The sequence below is a fragment of the Macaca thibetana genome, chromosome 13 (assembly GCF_024542745.1).
Source record: "Macaca thibetana thibetana isolate TM-01 chromosome 13, ASM2454274v1, whole genome shotgun sequence".
NCBI lineage: Eukaryota > Metazoa > Chordata > Mammalia > Primates > Cercopithecidae > Macaca > Macaca thibetana.
The window spans coordinates 62,883,781-62,903,933 of record NC_065590.1 but is presented as its reverse complement, the minus strand read 5'-3'; the positions used below and the strand labels follow the sequence as shown (position 1 = coordinate 62,903,933).

At 41.1% G+C, this 20,153-nt stretch overlaps 1 protein-coding gene and 1 pseudogene across 1 annotated transcript in view; one reads left to right on the top strand and one right to left on the bottom strand.

Moving 5' to 3' along the window:
* PPM1B (protein phosphatase, Mg2+/Mn2+ dependent 1B) overlaps positions 1 to 10,368 on the top strand; it is an 86,728-nt gene extending 76,360 nt beyond the window's left edge. Inside the window, exon 6 of the mRNA XM_050754606.1 lies at positions 10,047 to 10,368. Coding sequence (XP_050610563.1) covers positions 10,047 to 10,229 — 183 coding nt within the window. The 3' untranslated portion in view covers positions 10,230 to 10,368. The remainder of the gene's footprint in view (positions 1 to 10,046) is intronic.
* Positions 5,419 to 5,511, bottom strand: LOC126934571 (uncharacterized; annotated as a pseudogene).
* Positions 10,369 to 20,153: the final 9,785 nt, after the last annotated feature.

The following is a 20,153-nucleotide window of genomic DNA, read 5'->3' as shown; positions in this document are numbered from 1 at the left end:
TTACTATATTAGAAATTAAAACTGAGAAATTATACACACTGTTTTAATTTGTTAAATAAAATGATTACATGTTAACATAAACTATTTTATGAAAAATAATTGTCTTATAAGTTAAGATACAAAAATGCAGTGTAAAAAGAAGGACCAGTTTTCATTTTTGTGAGCCTTTAATATTGGGCTGAATTCTTGTTTGTGCTTCTGCGTTCGGTCTGCTACAGTGTGGTGCGGCCCGATGGTTGAAGTATATGAAGAAACCTGGCCTCACACAGATAGGTAGTTGGAAAACAGGAGTATTTTAGTAACTTCAGATAATTGTAGATATCAAAACTTGACAACCGATAGTTTCTTGAAGGTTGGTTGCAATGTGAAATCGGAAAGTTTATTAGAGGACTTTTCTTAGTTTGTTATGTTAAAATCCACTGGGTCTGTCTTGCATTTTTAATGGACCTTCTGGCTATGCATGATTTTGTCACATCATGAATTGGTCATTTGGAAAAGACTGGTTCACTGAATTATGCCGTTCTTCTAAATACGAATCCATTATTCTGCAGTGATTAAAGTTTTTTGTTAAGGGTGGGCATGGTGGCTCATGTCTGTAATCCCAGCAGTTTGGGAGGCTGAGGCAGGCAGATACCTGAGCTCGGGAGTTTGAGACCAGCCTGACCAACATGGAGAAACCCTGTCTCTACTAAAAATACAAAATGAGCCAGGCGTGGTGGTGCATGCCTATAATCCCAGCTACTCGGGAGGCTGAGGCAGAAGAATTGCTTGAACCCAGGTGACAGAGGTTGCAGTGAGATGAGATCGTGCCATTGCACTCCAGCCTGGGCAACAAGAGCGAAACTCCGTCTCAGAAAAGAAAAGACCACTTAGCTGAATGTTGTGGTAGCTTGTGCCTGTAATCCCAGAGGCTAAAGCAGGAGGAATGCTTGAGGCCAGGAGTTTGAGACTCACCTGGGCAATACAGCAAGACCTGGTTTCTACACACACACAAATTTTAAGTACTCTAGCATGGTGTCACATGCCTATAGTCCCAGCTACTTGGGAAACTGAGGCAGGAGGATTGCTTGAATTCAGGAGTTCAAGGCTGCAGTGAGCTGTGATCCAGCCACTGCACAGCAGCCTGGGCAACAGCAAGACTCCATCTCGAATTTTAAATATATGTCCCTTTTATATTGAAAAAATTATCTTAAATTTTAAAATAACATTGTGAATGAATAAACAATCTAAGCAACAAATGCTTCCAAGCTGCTTCACCGTTAGTTTATTAACCTGAATAGAATTTACCACCAAGAGTCATATTTCTTAATGCTAAAGTAGAAATCCATTGGGAGTTGCATTGTCACTGAAAAAAATTATAATGAAGGCCAGGCGCAGTGGCTCACACCTGTAATCCCAGCACTTTGGCAGGCCAAGGCGGGCAGATCACTTGAGGTCAACGGTTCAAAATCAGCCTGGCTAAAATGGTGAAACCTGTCTCTACTTAAAAAAAAAAAAAAAAAAAAAAAAGTAGCTTGGTGTAGTGCTGCGTGCCTGTAGTCCCAGCTAGTCGGGAGCTGGAGGCAAGAGAATCGCTTGAACCTGGGAAGTGGAGGTTGCAGTGAGCCAAGATCGTGCCACTGCACTCCAGCCTGGGCGACAGAGGGAGAACCCGTCTCAAAAAAAGTTATAATGAACTGGTCTCCCTATATGAAAATAATGGCACTGCCTTGCCAGTTGTCATTCTTTCTATCTAGGCTTTAAAATGGTTTTTAATAACAGGAGAAATAGTGTTAGTTGGGGAAAAAAATGTTTCTGTAATCATATTAGCCTTACATTTGAGTCAGGAATTACAGCCTCATTAGTTTACTTTTCAAACTGCCTGATATATTTTCCGAAACCTTGGAAAATGCACAAACCAGAGCAATATATGGTGCCCGAGTCTTTATCCAACTTCAATACTTGAAATTAACCTGAACATGTCCATCAAATATCTTTTGCTGGCCAAATATTGTTCTTCCTTGTCTTGAATTTAAGGTTATATTTTTTAAATGACATCTCACACTGACATTTCCTCTTCCAAATTGTCTTCATTTGTGTTTTGAAGTTCATCTGGTATAAGTATTAAGGGAAAACGTGGTAAGATTTCTTGTGGAACACGTTTTGAGAAGCTAAACAGTATTTAGTGAAAAATAGCAAATTGTGATGTTTTTCACATATTAGAAAATTCCTAGTTGTGCAAAAAATCCATTGTATATGTAAACTAGTCAAATGCTGACATAATTGTTAAGATGAATTCAAGGGATGATTTAATTTCAAAGCAATTCTGAAGTTACTTTTTAAATTCTGTATTAGAAAATGCACTTAAATGAAGTTACTTGCTTTTAGTTCATAATGGGCATTATAACAATTTGCACTCTTGTTTTTATGCTAAATTGCTTTTAAGTTTTTTTCTATTCAACTTTGGGAGTTATTTTGTGAACCCTAAAGAAAATGCTAAACAAGTGTTTGTGTTTGCCCATTGTTTTGATGATTTGTGTATGTTACATTATGGTCTAGAAGTAATAAATGTAGCTACTAATAGAGAATACATTGCTTTTCAGGCAGCATCACCGCCGTTTCTCACTTCCTGCTGGCTTTTCTGGCTGTGGTATTTTCTCCCCCTTATTTTCTGTTTCCGTTTTATTTTGCCTGCAAACACCTCTAACTAGCATACTGTTTTGTGCTCAGATATAACTGGTAGATATGCTCTTCTAATTCGGAGGTGAGGGGCACTTAGTGTTAGGAAGTTAGTATTTCTGTTATCTCATAAGTATCCACAACTCCAGTGGGACACGAAAGAGCCAGACCTTTTATGTAAGGGTAGAATGAAAGATTGGACTTTACTTCTTTTTCTTAATTAATAAGCCTAGTCTATAATATTGGCAACAGTGTGTTTTTAATGAATAAATCTGTACAACAAATGTATTCTTTCCATGTAACATTCACCTATCATGAAAACAGTTTTGCATTTGAGATGAAGAGGACCAGTACCACCCAGGAGTTATTCTAATAGTGGGTCTGATACCTTCTTTCCCTCTCCTGAGTCGTTTACACTTACTTTTTTGGGCAGTGATTATGAAGAGGTGGTTTTGCTTCATTCCTAAGTCTTGAAGTTATGAAATGCAATTTATTATTTATTATTTGAGATGGAGTTTCACGTTTGTTGCCCAGGCTGGAGTGCAATGGCACGATCTCGGCTCACTGCAACCTCCACCTCCTGGGTTCAAGCAATTCTTCTGCCTCAGCCTCATGAGTAGTTGGGATTACAGGTGTCTGCCACCATGCCCAGCTAATTTTTTTGTATTTTTAGTAGAGATGGGATTTCACCCTGTTGGCCAGCCTGGTCTCGAACTCCTGACCTCAGGTGATCTGCCCGCCTTGGCCTCCCAAAGTGCTGGGATTACAGGCGTGAGCCACCGCGCCCAGCCCGAAATGCAATTTATCTTAACAAAATTCCACAGTAACATGATATAGAGCACCATGGGGTTTATTTTCATGAGATTTTGCCTATGAATAATCATAATAAATCGATACAGTATAAAGCTTATTTAAAATATTTAATATTTGCTATTAAAATTGTACTTAAGACTGCTTATAATTGATATGGCACTTTGGTTCTACTGAAGTATACTCTTTTTTTTTTTTTTTTTTTTTTTTGAGACGGAGTCTGGCTCTGTCGCCCAGGCTGGAGTGCAGTGGCCGGATCTCAGCTCACTGCAAGCTCCACCTCCCGGGTTCACGCCATTCTCCTACCTCAGCCTCCCGAGTAGCTGGGACTACGGGCGCCCGCCACCTCGCCCAGCTACTTTTTCTGTATTTTTTAGTAGAGACGGGGCTTCACCGTGTTAGCTAGGATGATCTAGATCTCCTGACCTCGTGATCTGCCCGTCTTGGCCTCCCAAAGTGCTGGGATTACAGGCTTGAGCCACCGTGCCCGGCTGAAGTATACTCTTGAAAGTTTCTGGGTTCAGGCCGGGCGCGGTGGCTCAAGCCTGTAATCCCAGCACTTTGTGAGGCCGAGACGGGCGGATCACGAGGTCAGGAGATCGAGACCATCCTGGCTAACATGGTGAAACCCCGTCTCTACTAAAAATACAAAAAACTAGCCGGGCGAGGTGGCGGGCATCCGTAGTCCCAGCTACTCGGGAGGCTGAGGCAGGAGAATGGCGTGAACCCGGGAGGCGGAGCTTGCAGTGAGCCGAGATCACGCCACTGCACTCCAGCCTGGGCGACAGAGCGAGACTCCGTCTCAAAAAAAAAATAATAATAATAAAGTTACTGGGTTCTGCCGGGCACAGTGCCTCACGCCTTTAATCCCAGCACTTTGGGAGGCCGAGGCGGGTGGATGACCTGAGGTCAGGAGTTAGAGACCGGCCTGGCCAACCTGGTGAAACTCCGTCTCTACTAAAATTAGAAAAATTAGCTGAGGGTGGTGGCGGGTGCCTGTAGGCCCAGCTACTCAGGAGGCTGAGACAGGAAAATCACTCCAGCCTGGCGACAGAGCTAGACTCCGTCTCAAATAAAAAAAAAAAAATTTAGGGGGAGCTTGAACTATACATAAACATTCTTAAGAGTTCTAGTTTACTTCTGACTGTAAGTAATTTTAAAATGTGAAGTCTTCATGAAAGTTCTGTAGGCTCCTAAAGATCCTATACTCCAGGAGTTAATTAAATCCAATAACTTAAAAACATATTTTAAATGGTTGTAATAATATATTTTACATGTATGATCAGAAACCTTAATGTAAACTGAAATTATGTCACTAAAATTCCTAACTGAAAAAAGGAGGGGAGAGGAGGAAGAGGGAGAGAAGGAGAGAGAAAGGAGGAAAACCAACAGAAAATTTGGGTGGTGTGCACCTGTAGTCCTAGCTATTTGGATGCTGAAGCAGGAGGATCCCTTAAGCCCAGGAGTTCAAGTCTGCAGTGAGCTACAAATGCGCCACTGCATGCCAGCCTGGGTAACAGAATGAGACCCTGTCTCTAATGCAAAAAAAAAAAAAAAAAAAAAAATTCCAGTTGGATAAGTATGAGATAGTATTATATAATTTGCATTTCTGATTACATGTGAGAAGAACATCTTTTCTATATATATTGGCCATTTGAGTTTCCTCTTTTCTGAATTGAATGTTCACACCTTTTGTCCATTTTTCCATTGGGCTTGTCTTTTTCTAATTTATTTGTCTGTTTCTATATAGTCTAGATACTAATCCTTTGTTATGTGAGCTGCAAAACCTCTCAGACTGTTTTGTTTGTTTTTCTTTGTTTATGCAGTCTTGCTATTTGTCTTTTTTTTTTTTTTTTTTTTTTTGCTGTGTGTTTTTCTTGTTTAGGAAATCATCCTCATCCCAAGTTCATATAGTCTCTAATTTTTTAAATTTATACATTTTCATTTTCATGTCACATGGATAATGTAACAAGGCTGAGGGGAGGCACATCTCACACATAAGTGTGAAAACCCAATCATCATGCTTGTGAGCTACAGAAGGATCTGTAATGTTACCTTCCAGCCATTTTAGAAATCTTCTACCTCCCAAGCACATATGCTTGGTTAAGTTTTTAATCATTCTTGAATTTCTTGTTACATAGTGTATGAACTAAGGAATCTTTTTTTTCCCATCCAGCTAACTAATTGTGCCAACACCATGCCACCCCTGTCAAATTCCCATTCCCCAAATATGTGTGGTCCATTTGTAGTTTCTTCTGCTCTATTGTTTTTTTGTCTAACCCTGTGGAAATATCACATCATTTTGATTACTATAGCCTCATAAGTGCTAACATCTGGCAGGTATACATTGTCTTCACTATATTTAAATTTAGTTCCTTTTATTTTTTATTTTCAAGACAAGTTCTCTGTTGCCCAGGCTGGAGTGCAGTGGCATCATAGCACACTGCAGCATCGAACTCCTGTCCTCAAGCAATCCTCCTGCCTCGGCCTCCCAAAGTACTGGGGGCACAGACATGAGCCACCGCAGCTGGCCTAAATCTAGTTCCTTCTAATAGAATACAACTAATAATCCACATACTAATATGAAGAGCTTGCATCCATTTGGGGATGTAATATTGAAAATTGTTCACCCTACCTATAATCATTTTGTGTGTTTCTGTTGTACATTTACATTTTTAATTGTACTATGGGACCACGTTGCTCACTCATTTTTATCTATCACTTCCTTTCCTCCCCCTATAAAACAGGGTTAGTAACTACCATGCCAAGCCATGTGGGAGCCTAAGGCAAATGGAAAACTCTGTAGTGATTCTTTTTTTCAGAAGAGCGTAGATTGTCTTATTTAAAAATTTTATATTATGTTCATCATTTTGCATTAGTTTTGATTTTTTTAATGTTGCATTAAAATATCTAAAATTTTAAAAAGTAAAATATTTATCTCGATTACTTGCCATTCCTTAAATTTTGTCCCCAAAGCAAGTGCTTCACCCTAGTCCCAGATGATACGTGAATTCCCGGGCCTTTGAAAAGACCATTTTCCTGATTTAAGGCAGATGTTACCAAGAAGGAATAACTCCTTAGCCTACTAGTACCCTTTAGCATGAAACAGCGTTTTCAGGGGTGGCTCAGTAAAATGGAGGGAGCGCTAAGATAAGAGAGTCCCAAGCTCCAGCAGCAGCCAGTTGCTGTTGGCTTCCTTAGGCAGTGTGCTGTCTTTTAATACTCTGAAAACATGACGCTGAGAGAAACAAAGCAAGTTATAAGGGGATGTCTTGTAAGTAAATTTGTCTCCAAAATTAATTCCAAAACACACTTCATATTTTAATGTCTTTAAAATTGGGAAGCATCTTTATTTTTTATTTTTCATTTATTTATTTATTTTGAGAGGGAGTTTCACTCTTGTCACCCAGGCTGCAGTGCAATGGCGCGATCTCGGCTCACTGAAACCTCCGCCTCTGAGGTTCAAGCGATTCTCCTGCCTCAGCCTCCCAAGTAGCTGGGATTACAGGAATGCGTCAGCACGCCCGGCTAATTTTGTATTTTCAGTAGAGACGGGGTTTCTCCATGTTGGCCAGGCTGGTCTCCAACTCCCGACCTCAGGTGATCTGCCCGCCTAGGCCTCCCAAAGTGCTGGGATTACAGGTGTGAGCCACCGTGCCCGGCCAGGAAGCGTCTTAAATCAATGGCATCTTAACAATTGTCATTGACTAAGGCAGCCATCATGACATAGTTGCACCAGCTTGGTCTATCTCAATTCACAATTGGGTTTTGTACTGTGTCGGGAATACATGTATTATATTTAAGTGCTGTTTAAAATGTCCTCAAGGTCAGGCGTGGTGGCTCACACTTGTAATCCCAGCACTATGGGAGGGTAACGTGGACAGATCACTTGAGGTCAAGAGTTCAAGACCAGCCTGGCCAGCATGGCGAAACCCCGTCTCTACTAAAAATACAAAAATTAGCCGGGCGTGGTGGTGTGCACCTGTAATCCCGGCTACCTGGGAGGCTGAGGCAGGAGAATCGCTTGAATCCAGGAGGCAGAGGTTTCAGTGAGCTGAGATCACGCCACTGCACTCCAGCTTGGGTGACAGAGCAAGACCCTGTCTCAAAATGTCTTCAAATGATTATATTATGATTTGGTATGTAACACAGAAATAACAGCATATGTGAGATTAAAAAAAGATCTATCCTAAAACCCTGTTATAAGTATGAGAAAATAATCTTAAATGTTAACCAAACATTATTTCATAGTTTAATTGGCAGCATTTTTTCTTAACATATAAAAGAATGGGGCCAGGCGCGGTGGCTCGCGCCTGTGGTCCCAGCACTTTGGGAGGCCGAGACGGGCGGATCACGAGGTCAAGAGATCGAGACCATCCTGGCTAACACGGGGAAACCCCGTCTCTACTAAAAATACAAAAAACTAGCCGGGTGAGGTGGCGAGCGCCTGTAGTCCCAGCTACTCGGGAGGCTGAGGCTGGAGAATGGCGTGAACCCGGGAGGCGGAGCTTGCAGTGAGCCGAGATCTGGCCACTGCACTCCAGCCTGGGCGACAGAGTGAGACTACGCCTCCAAAAAAAAAAAAAAAAAAAATGGTACATAAAATAATGGAATCTTAGAGTTTATGAAATATGATAGGTACAATTTATGGATATGTAATATGTACATATAAAAAACACATGAAAATAATACACATTAACTTTAGAACAGTGATTACTTTTTTAAAGGCATTGGGAAAAGTGAGGTTTTTATTTTCTCCTTAAAAAAGGTAAAGATGTCAAAATGTTAAATCTGGGCAATAGGTAAAATTGTATTATTTTCTCTAATTTTCTGTATGTTTGAATTTTTCATAAAATCTTGAGTTAAATAAAATACAAAAACAAAATTCAGTGTCCTAAATTGCCTTTCAAGAAGAGGGTACATACACATTTACAATCTTAATAGTATACAAGAGTACCCATGTTTTTCACTTTCTCACCAATGTTGCACATTGCCAAGCTGCTGGGTAAAATATTGTAACCTACATTTTCTTGATTTAATCCCCACTTACTTGATTACTAGTGAGTGAAAATGTTTTTCTCATATTTGGTTATTCTTTTATGATAAGCCTGTTCACACATGTTAATTGGCAGCATTTTTTCTTAACCTATGAAAGATACTCTGTTTACACATTTTTAATTTTTCTTGAGTTGTGAGAGCTCTTTATATATGTAGGATTTTAACCATTATTCTGTTACATATGTCATGAATTATTTTCCCGAGTTCACCATTTGCCTTTCAATACTGTAATATTGTTTATGGTTTGTTGTTGTTGTTTTTAAAGAAAGATATTCACAGATTGGACTAAGAGCAAAGGACATCTAGCCATACTGAAATCACCTAATTTTTGAAAAAGCCACAATCTCAACCTCATAGGGTTTCCCCCCTCAAAAAAATCACGTCATGCAACTTCTGAGATTTTTCTTACACAATAACTTTTTGTTTTGATGCCAGCTTTTCCTACAAGCAGAATGAGGACTTTCTACTCTCTCTGATTGATGCGGTGCTAGAGAGGGTTAAGATGCTCCGAGCTGAAGAGTCTAAGAGAACTCTTCTTGGTCAAAAATATTCCCTTTTACCCTTCATATACCTTTTTAAATCAAATAGGGTTTATTTTATTTTACATTAAAAGAATTGAAAATTGACGTACAGTAAACTACAAAGACCTTTTGTGTTAAATTTGATATGTTTCAAGAAGTGTCATACTTTTACATTCAGAATTTTCAGAATTTTATTTAACAGTGTCATCAACCTTCAGTTGCATACAAAGACAATTTTTTATATCCTAAGTAAATATTTACATATATTTTCTTTTAAGACATTGGCGTTTTGAATATTTGTACTTTAATACAACTGGAACTTATTTCTGAGGTAAAAATCTAATATAACATTTTCCTATAGATTTTTCCATTATCCCCTTATACCAGCTATTACATAAGCCAATCTTTTCTCATTATTTGAAGTTGTCCTTTATTATATATTCATGTATATGCTTGTATTTTTATAAGCATTCTATTTTATCATTTTGTGTTGTGTGTCAGTACAATGTCATCTCAATTATCATAGTTTTATTATACATTTTTTATTATCTGATAGGGAAAATGCCCCTTATTATTCTACTTTTACAAAAATTGAATGTGTTTATTCTTCCAGATGATTTTTTCAATAATTTGGCCAAGATTTCCCTGCCAAATAAAAATCTCATTAATGTGTTGATTGAATTGTTATATGTGTAGATTAATGTAGGGGTCATTGGTATCTTTAGCCAAGGTGAGTTCCACCAGGAAGATGCTACATCTTTCTATTTATACAAGTGTTTTTAATGTCCCCAGTACAGTTTTGTAGTTTTCTCCGTATGGTCTACACCTTTCTTAAATTAATTCCTTGTTATTTTATATTTCTCATTGCTGTGATGAATGAACGCCCCTCCCCAGTATATTTTAAATGTATACCTTCTTAGACAACTAGTTTTATTTACTTACCACCCCCAATCATGCAAGAAAAAAAAAAATTATTTCAATTTCTATCATTTCCACCAGATGGCAGTCTTGGGCACATCCATTTGTAAACCTGCTGAGAGCTCTGGTGACAAGAAAGGCAGTGGCTGGCAGACCTTCCAAGCACCCAGAAGCACACGGACAAAAAGGTTGCTTTGTAAACCCGAACGAAAAATAAACCCAGCATTATATAATTATAGTATTTGTACTGTTGTTAACCTTTAATCTTATAACCCATTAGTGGAGACAGAGAAGAACTGTCACTGTGACCTTCAAAATCATATTTTTTCCTGTCCATGTGATAAACACCTGTGGCTTCTTGGCAGCACTTTTGGTTTGATTCCAGGGACTCTTATGGTTAAAGGCAGGCTTTAATCTGGCATTGTTTTCCTTATCCTAAAAGCATCATTTAAATCAGAGGTTACTGGATTTCTAAATGGTTAAGACCATCTTCCGACTGGTTTTTACCATTCCCAGATCTCTTCCAAAAGGAGGTGGTGTGCATAGTTAATATGAAAGGAACTGGCTTGTTCTACGTGAATACAAATCTGAATAGCTCTTCTATATTAGACCTTTTTTTTGGCTTTAGTGACTTCTAATATCTATATTTAGAAATGTATAGCGAATTGAGATATATATGTGTGTGTGTGTGTATAGCTATGTGTATATATATACACATATACATACTATTTATTTTGGGGGCTTTTGGCTTTTTTAGGGTGGGACACATGAATCTGGCAGTTGAGACAGAATGTTTCCTATAGCGGTGTAATAGTGTACAATACTAAACTAATGAAATGTCTTTCACCATCAACAATTTACGTATCCATGCTGATTGTTTTAACACTAGAAAAATATGCCAAAATAAACTACATTTTCTAATCTGCTTTCACACCAAAACAACAACACACACACAGCTGCTTGCCCATTTGAGAACAGCCAATAAAGCAAACTCTTTGAATGATTTGTGGTTTTGTGTCCCCAAAAGTTTTAACATAGTAGTTCTGAAGATTTATCGTGTGTGTGTGTTTCAAAGATAGAGTAATAAATTTTATAGCTGGGCAGATCCTTAACGATATAGTTATGAAATCTCAAAGTTGAGAAAACGCTGAATGCCAGATGATCTTTCAGCAGCCTCTGGTCTGAGTGTCAGGAATGAGTTCATTTCCATCTTTGATCAGCTCTGCTTGTCCTATTGCATCTCTGCTTCTTCTACTCAGTTGTCTTATTAGCCCTTGGGGCTATGAAAATAAATATTTAAAAGCTCCTGGAACCCACAAAAAACACTGAGCCTTGAGAGAGATGTAGCTGATCTGAGTCACATATGGTAACAACTTTTTATTTCCCTGATTATTCTTCCTGTTCTGTACAATGACTAGAGAGAATAAAACTACATCAGGTACAAAAACCACCTGCCTTCTTAATTAATGACCTTTGTTATAGATTAACTTCTCCTTTGTTGTCCTGCTTCTCTTAGACCAGATGACAGAAAACCCAGATGACAGAAACACCCTCTGTAAAAGGTGTTCAGTGTACCTTTCCCAAGAGAAACACTGCCTGTAACCAAATTGCTGTAACTATGTGCCAACCTTGTAAGAAAAATGTTGCAATCCTGCCAAAAACTCCTGTCTCTGCCTACGTAAATGGAACCTTCAGCACGCTGACTCCATTCCTTTGGAGCTGGTGCTCCTGGGTGGGCTGTCCTCAAACTCTGCGCTTGAATAATCTCTGTTTAAATTAGATTCTGACCTTTTTGATGATTTTCAGTTGATAGGGCCAAAATTTAACCACAGCTATTAGGATGACTCCCAGCATATTCTTTTTTCTGTCTCACATTATTTCTTTGATTACCATTATATATCCTAACTCCAACTGTCTTCACCATCCAGGACCCTTTTCTCCCAATGTGCTCTCATTTTCTTGATCATTCTTAAAGTATGCAACCCAGAACTGAGCATTTATGTGTAGCCGAACTGTCTCATCCTTTATTCTCATTAATACTTTTCTGTTCTTCTATTTAACACCCAAATATTGAACTAGATTTTCTGGCAACAGTAACTGCATGTTACTGTTTGAGTCCTTCAAGCTTATTTTTACTGCCTGTAAGCAATCTTTTTCCATTCCATACTTGTGTGGTTGGTGTTTTGGTTAACCTATTTTGCAGGACGTTTATTTGTTCCTATTAAGTTTTCTTGGGTAAAATTCATTAACCTTTTGAGTTGGTTGTGGATTTATCTAAGATATCTAAATATCTAAGATATTTAGCTATCTTCTTTCCAGTTACTCAAAAATTTCATACGTAAACCTCCCATACTGAATGAAACAGGTCCAAGTACTCAGGCCCTGTGGGAGGCCTCAGAAACTTCTCTTCAGCAGGATGCAAGTTGACCAATCTTTTACTCAATACCCATTAGGTAAGAATTTCAGCAATGTGTTGATCAACTTATCTGCTCATATTTCTCCAGTGTATCTACAAGGATATAATAGGATTTTACATTCTTCACAGAAGTCACTTGCATATAACCCAACTTATGTGGAGGTTTCACTTTGACCTATTCCTCTAGGTCCTTGCAAATTTCTGGTGTTGGTTTCTGCTTGTGGTATTGCTTGCGTTATTTATGCATTTTAAAAACTCTGAGTTTGTTATAATTCTTTCTGTGTAATGGCTGATTTCTTGGTTTTGTTTTTATTGTTGTTTTATTATTTTTAGGTGCCTCTGCCTTTTTATTCTGTATGTTATACTTCAATTAAAATATTTTTTAAAATATCCCCGATGCATTAAAAAAAATCAACACTACAAGTTGCTCTGCAACCTGAAGGCCAATTGTAGCAGTGTAGGTTGATCAAGGTAGAACAGTGCCTCACCCACAGACACCATTCATATCACAGACATGTGGACTTAGATGCAACCACTCTCCAGCAAGTAGCAGGAAAGTGTTCTAATTCTAATAAAACTAGTACAGTTATATTGCAACAAATACCTGACAGGTGGAAGTAACGTGACTTGCAAAAAAAAGTGCTTTTTTTGGAAGTGGTTTTTCCAATTTACCAAAGACGCCACATGGGCCAGCAGCAGCCCTGGAGCCTTGAATTCCTCTGGGAGAGGAGACAAGATAGCTCTGCACCCTACATTCTCTCCTACCTGATATATATCCTCTTTCTTTAATTAAAAAAAAAAAATGGCAAAAGCCGACACCATAGGACTGTGGCACAGGAATTAAGCAGCATCTGAGAAATCTTAAAGGACCAGCTTTAGTTTCCTAGGCTGGAGTTCAGCCTTTTTGGAAGGGCCTGTGACACACTCAGTATGTCCTTCTACCTCTTATTCTCTTGACTTCCTCAGTCACCAGGGATGAGAAAATAGCAAATGAGAAATAGTGGAAAGGAAGGGAATGCCCCAGATGTAAATAACATTGTAAATTTCTGCAGATATACATATTACGTATAATGTGTATATAGATAGTGTATATTTTTGTGCACATTTCTGTATATATGCTATACTTCATTAAAATTTTATTTTAAAGAACCTTGGATAATGCAATACACCTTCATATATATTTATTTATATGAGGTTTCTGTTAGTGGAAAACATGGAAACAGTTGGATAGGCCGGGCGCGGTGGCTCAAGCCTGTAATCCCAGCACTTTGGGAGGCCAAGACGGGCGGATCACGAGGTCAGGAGATCGAGACCATCCTGGCTAACACGGTGAAACCCCGTCTCTACTAAAAATACAAAAAACTAGCCGGGCGAGGTGGCGGGTGCCTGTAGTCCCAGCTACTCAGGAGGCTGAGGCAGGAGAATGGCGCAAACCCGGGAGGCGGAGCTTGCAGTGAGCTGAGATCCGGCCACTGCACTCCAGCCCAGGCTACAGAGCAAGACTCCGTCTCAAAAAAACAAAACAAAACAAAACAAACAAACAAAAAAAAACAGTTGGATAGATGTGGATATGCTTTGGAGAATATAAATTAAAATATAGATTACATGTATGAAAAAGTCACTTTCAGGGAAGGAGGGTACACCTTCCAAGAGACAGGCAACAGTTTCGTCAGGGTAAGCTAAACTGCTATAACGGAACCAAATCTGTAATGTTCAGACATAATAGAAGTTTATTTCTTGTTCATCTATAGACCAGGCTAGGTGTTCCAGGTCAGAGGCTTCTTCTCTTCTGGGTGGTGACTCAGGTTTGAGGCATTTTGCATCTGGTGGCTACCTATCACCCAGGGCCTTATTGTTATGTATATCCCACCAGCACAAGGGGAAAGAGAGTAAGGGAAGGGGACCCCAGCTTCTTCAAAGCCTCAACCTGAAGGTGGTGCACTTTATTTGTATTCACACTTCATTGATGAGAACATGGCCACACTTAGCTGTAGGTGCAAGGTGTGGGGCTGAGAAACTGTATCCCTGGTAGGTAGCTGCATCACAGCCATTCTTCAGAGCAGGTAAACAGGGTCCATCACTTCAGAGAGATGCGGCATACATATTAAGGCACTGTGAACAGAGAAAACAAATGATTCAAACACAAGCTTCAAAAATGAGATACCTCCACACGCCCACCAGAATTACTAAGATTAAAAAGACTGATGATACCATATGTTGGCAAAGGTGTGTAACAACCAGACCTGTTGGCATTATTGGTGGAAGCATAATGACATAATCATGTTGGGAAAAGTTCTGAGGTTTCTTTCTTTTTTTTTTTAAATTATACTTTAAGTTCTAGGGTACATGTGCACAACGTGCAGGTTTGTTACATAGGTATACATGATGTACCATGTTGGTTTGCTGCACCCATCAACTCATTATTTACATTAGGTATTTCTCCCAATGCTATGCCTCCCCCTTCCCCCTACCCCCCAACATGCCCCAGTGTGTGATGTTCCCCGCCCTGTGTCCATGTGTTCTCGTTGTTCAACTCCCACCTGTGAGTGAGAACATCCGGTGTTTGGCTTTCTGTCCTTGTGATAGTTTGCTTAGAATGATGGTTTTCAGCTTCATCCATGTCCCTTCAAAGGACATGAACTCATCCTTTTTTATGGCTGCATAGTATTCCATGGTATATATGTGCCACATTTTCTTCATCCAGTCTTTCATTGATAGACATTTGGGCAGGTTCCAAGTCTTTGCTATTGTGAATAGTGCCACAATAAACATACACGTGCATGTGTCTTTATAGCAGCATGATTTACAATCCTTTGGTTATATACCTAGTAATAGGATTGCTGGGTCAAATGGTATTTCTTATAAAACAAAACATACACCTGCAATTGTCCCATCATTTTCATGCCTGGATATTTACCTAAGAGAAATAAAAACATATGTCCTGCCTAGTGCAGTAGCTCACACCTGTAATCCCAGCATTTTGGAAGGCCAAGGCAGGCAGATCACTTGAACCCAGGAATTTGAGACCAACCTGGGCAACATGACAAAACCCCATCTCTACTAAAAATACAAAAAATGAGCCAAGCGTGGTGACACATGCCTGTGGTCCCAGAGACTCTGAGGTGGGAGGATCACCTGAGCCCAGGAGGTCGAAGCTGCAGTGAGCCATGATTACTGCTTTCCAGCCTGGGCAACAGAGTGTGACCCTGTCTCAACAAAGTAAATAGGCCAGGCACGGTGGCTCACGGCTGTAATGCCAGCACTTTGGGAGGCCAAGGTGGTGGATCACCTGAGGTTAGGAGTTCGAGACCAGCCTGGCCAACATGGCAAAACCAACCCCATCTCTACTGAAAATAAAAAAAAATTAGCCAGGTGTGGTGTTGGGCACCTGTAATCCCAGCTACGTGGGAGGCTGAGGCAGAAGAATCGCTTGAATCCAGCAGACGGAGGTTGTAGTGAGCCAAGATCACGCCATTGAACTCCAGCCTGGGTAACAGAGCGAGACTCTTGTCTCAAAAAAAAAAAAAAAGGAAAGAAATCAACATATGTCCACAAAAAGACTTGTACAGGAATGTTCTGAGCAGCCCTATTCCTAACAGTGTCAAAAGGAGGACAGCCCAGCTATCCATCAGTAGGAGAATAGATCACTGCAGTATAATCACAAAATGGAATGCTACTCAACAATAGAAAGAAAAGAACTATCACTCTAGGCAGCGGCATGGATGAATCCCATAACATTAAGCTGAATAAAAGGAGCTTTACACAAAGAGTATACAGCATATGACTATGACTACATGACTTTCTAGAAGAGACAGAACTATGACGAAAAAGAATCAGCATGGTGGCTGTCTCAGTTGGGCAGGGGAGCTGGAGGTTGACTGGGAAGGGGCATGAGGGAATTTTCTGGGATGACTGGAATGTTCTGTATGGTGATAAGAGGCTTGGGCTATACACGTAGATGCATTTGTCAAAATGTAGCACATGTTCACTTAAGATGTATTCATTTCATTGTATATAAATTTTATCTCAAAGGATAAAATTTATAAATGAATTTTAATCATATGCTTGTTGAAGTATTTAGGGGGAATGCACTATTACTGAAATTTATCTTGAAACGCATAAAGAAATAAGAGGGCTGGGTGGATAGAGGGATGCATAGATGGATAGGTCTGTGATAAAACGTTATGAGACATCCAGACTGCTCAAAATGGAGAAACAGGAACTGGATTGAGTCTTTCACATTATGCAAATAATGTGAAGGCAGGCAAAGGCCGGGTGCAGTGGCTCACGCCTGTAATCCCAGCACTTTGGGAGGCCGAGGCAGGCAGATCACGAGGTCAGGAGGTGGAGACCATCCTGACTAACATGGTGAAACCCATCTCTACTAAAAAAATACAAAAAAATTAGCCAGGCGTGGTGGGGGCGCCTGTAGTCCCAGTTACTTGGGAGGCTGAGGCAGGAGAATGGTGTGAACCCGGGAGGCAGAGGTTGCAGTGAGCCGAGATCACACCACTGTACTCCAGCCTGGGCGACAGAGCGAGACTCCATCTCAAAAAAAAAAAAAAGAAAAAGAAAAAAGAAAAAGAAAACCAGGCAAAATACGTGAAACAAAGGCTTATAGACACTGGGCTATAGGCAATATGAAAATGAGATTGCTGATAGAAGGTTAAAAAATGAAATGTGCCCTTTGGTTTCACCAGCTTCCTGTCTAGAAGCAGTTTCCAGGCCATAGCACAGAGTATGTGAACCCAGACAGAACTGGGTAGTCTTACTGAGTTAGCAAAGGGAAATCTGAGTTTAGAGAGCCCACAGTGCTATATTTCAGCCAGAGAGCAGTGAGCTGCATGGAGAGAAAGGACCCTAGAAACCTGCAGAGGTTTCCTTCAAGTTTTTACTTTTTGTTTTGAGATGGAGTTTTGTTTTTGTCACCCAGGTTCAAGTGCAATGGCACAGTCTCAGCTCACTGCAACCTCTGCCTCTCAGGTTCAAACAATTCTCCTGCCTCAGCCTCCTGAGTAGCTGGGATTACAGCTACCACGCCTGGCTAATTTTTTGTATTTGGGTTTCACCATGTTGGCCAGGCTGGTCTCAAACTCCTGAGCTCAAGCAATTCTTCTGCCTTGGCCTCCCAAAGTGCTGGGATTATAGGCATGAGCCACCATGCCCAGCCTCCTTAAAGTGTGGCTGAGTACTGAGATCCTATACGGGTGAGAGAAAACCCCACCCAAGATCTGAAACAACTACAGGCAGACCTTGTTTCAAACTTCACTTTATTGCACTCCACAGACCCTGCATCAAGCAAGTCTTATGAATGAGCAAAGAAAGTGGTTTCTTGAGATGGAATCTACTCCTGGTGAAGATGCTGTGAACACTGTTGAAATGACAGCAAAGGATTTAGAATATTCCATAAACTTAGTTGATAAAGCAGTGGCAGGGTTTGAGAGGACCCATTTCAATTTTGAACATTTTACTTTGGGTAAAATGCTGAGAGGTGACAACATGCTAGTAGCCCTCGCTCTCGGCACGGCCTTGGCTTTGGCGTCCACTCTGGCGGCACCTGAGGGGCCCTTCAGCCCGCCATGGCACTATGGGAGCCCCTCTCTGGGCTGGCCTAGGCCAGAGTCAGCTCCCTCTGCTTGCAGGGAGGTGTGGAGGGAGAGGCACAGCAGGAACTGGGGCTGCAGGTGGCTCTCGCAGGCCAGCTGGAGTTCCGGGTGGGCGTGGGCTCGGCAGGCCCCACACTCAGAGCGGATGGCTGGCACCGTGGGCCCCGGGCAGTGAGGGGCTTAGCAACCAGGCCAGCAGCTGTGGAGGGTGTGCTGGGTCCCCCAGCAGTGCCGGCCCGCCAGCTCCGCACTGGAATTCTTGCTGGGCCTCAGCTGCCTCCCCGTAGGGCAGGACTTGGGACCTGCAGCCTGCCATGTCTGAGTCCCCCCTCCGCAGTGGGCTCCCACGTGGCCCCCCGTTTCCTGGCGCTCGGTCCCATGGACTGCCCAAGGGCTGAGGAGTGCAGGTGCTCCTTGGGACTGGTGGGCAGCTCCGCCTGCAGCCCCGCCTGCAGCCCAAGTGCGGGATCCACTAAGTGAAGCCAGCTGGGCTCCTGAGTCTAGTGGGAACTTGGAGAATCTTTATGTCTGGCTAAGGGATCGTGAACGCACCAGTCAGCACTCTGTCTAGCTCAGGGTTTGTAAATACACCAATCAGTACTCTGTGTCTAGCTCAAGGTTTATAAATACACCAACCAGTACTCTGTATCTAGCTAACCTAGTGGGGACTTGGAGAACTTTTCTAACACTCTGTGTCTAGCTCAGGGATTGTAAACGCACCAATCAGCACTGTGTCTAGCTCAGGGTTTGTAAATACACCAATCAGTACTCTGTGTCTAGCTCAAGGTTTGTAAATACCCCAATCAGTACTCTGTACCTAGCTAACCTAGTGGGGACTTGGAGAACTTTTCTGTCTAGCACTCTGTGTCTAGCTAAAGAATTGTAAATGCACGAATCAGCACTCTGTCAAAACGGACCAATCAACTCTCTGTAAAATGGACCAATTAGCTCTCTGTAAAATAGACCAATCAGCTCTCTGTAAAATGGACCAATCAGCAGGATGTGGGTAGGGTCAGATGAGGGAATAAAAGCAGGCTGCTCCTGCCAACAGCAAGGGGCTGTGGTTCAGTTCCACCAGTGGAAGCTTTATTCTTTTGCTCTTTGCAATAAATCTTGCTGCTGCACACTCTTTGAGTCCAGTGCTGCGTTTGTGAGCTGTAATACTCACCGTGAAGGTCTGCAGCTTCATTCCTGAAGCCAGCGAGACCACGAACCCACCAGAAAGAAGAAACTCTGAACACGTCCAAACATCAGAAGGAACAAATTCCAGACACACCATCTTTAAGAACCATAGCACTCGCCGTGAGGGTCCACAGCTTCATTCTTGAAGTCAGTGAGACCAAGAACCTACCACTCCCAGACACACTACCAAACAGCATTGAATGCTACAGAGAACTCTTTCATGAAAGGAAGAGTCCAATGATATAGCAAACCTCATTGTTGTCTTAGTTTTAAGAGGTTGCCACAGCCACCCTAACCTTCAGCAACTCCCACCCTGATCACCCAGCAGCTGTCAACATCAAGGCAAGACCCTCCACCAGCAAAAAGCTTAGGATTCACTGAGGGCTGAGATGATTATTAAAATATTTTAGCAAAAAGCATTTTTAAATAAGATGTACTTTTTTAGACATAATGCTATTGCACACATAATAGACTACAGCATAGTGCAAACATAACTTTTATATGCACTGGGAAACCAAAATGTTTGTGTGGCTCCCTTTATTGTGATACTCACTTTCTTGTGATGGTCTGGAACTGAACCCACATCTCCAAAGTGTGTCTGTATTTGAAAGGAGTAGGCAGAACAATGAATAAAGTATACACAGGTCTAGGAGGAGTTTGTGTTCTCATAAATCAGAGTGAAACAACTTCATAAGACAAGCGGCGTCGAGAAGAATCCTTAGAAGAGCGTGGACTTACTAATGGGATGAAGTTAGCCCTAGACTAAGTGTATCTCTGGATTCATCCTAACAATTCCTTTTTTTTTTTTTCTTTCTTTCTTTTTTTTTTTTTTTTTTTTTAGACGGAGTCTTGCTCTGTCACTCAGGCTGGAGTACAGTGGTGTGATCTCGGCTCATTGCAACCTCCGCCTCCTGAGTTCAAGTGATTCTCCTGTCTCAGCCTCCCAAGTAGCTGGAATTACAGGCATGTACCACCACACCCCAT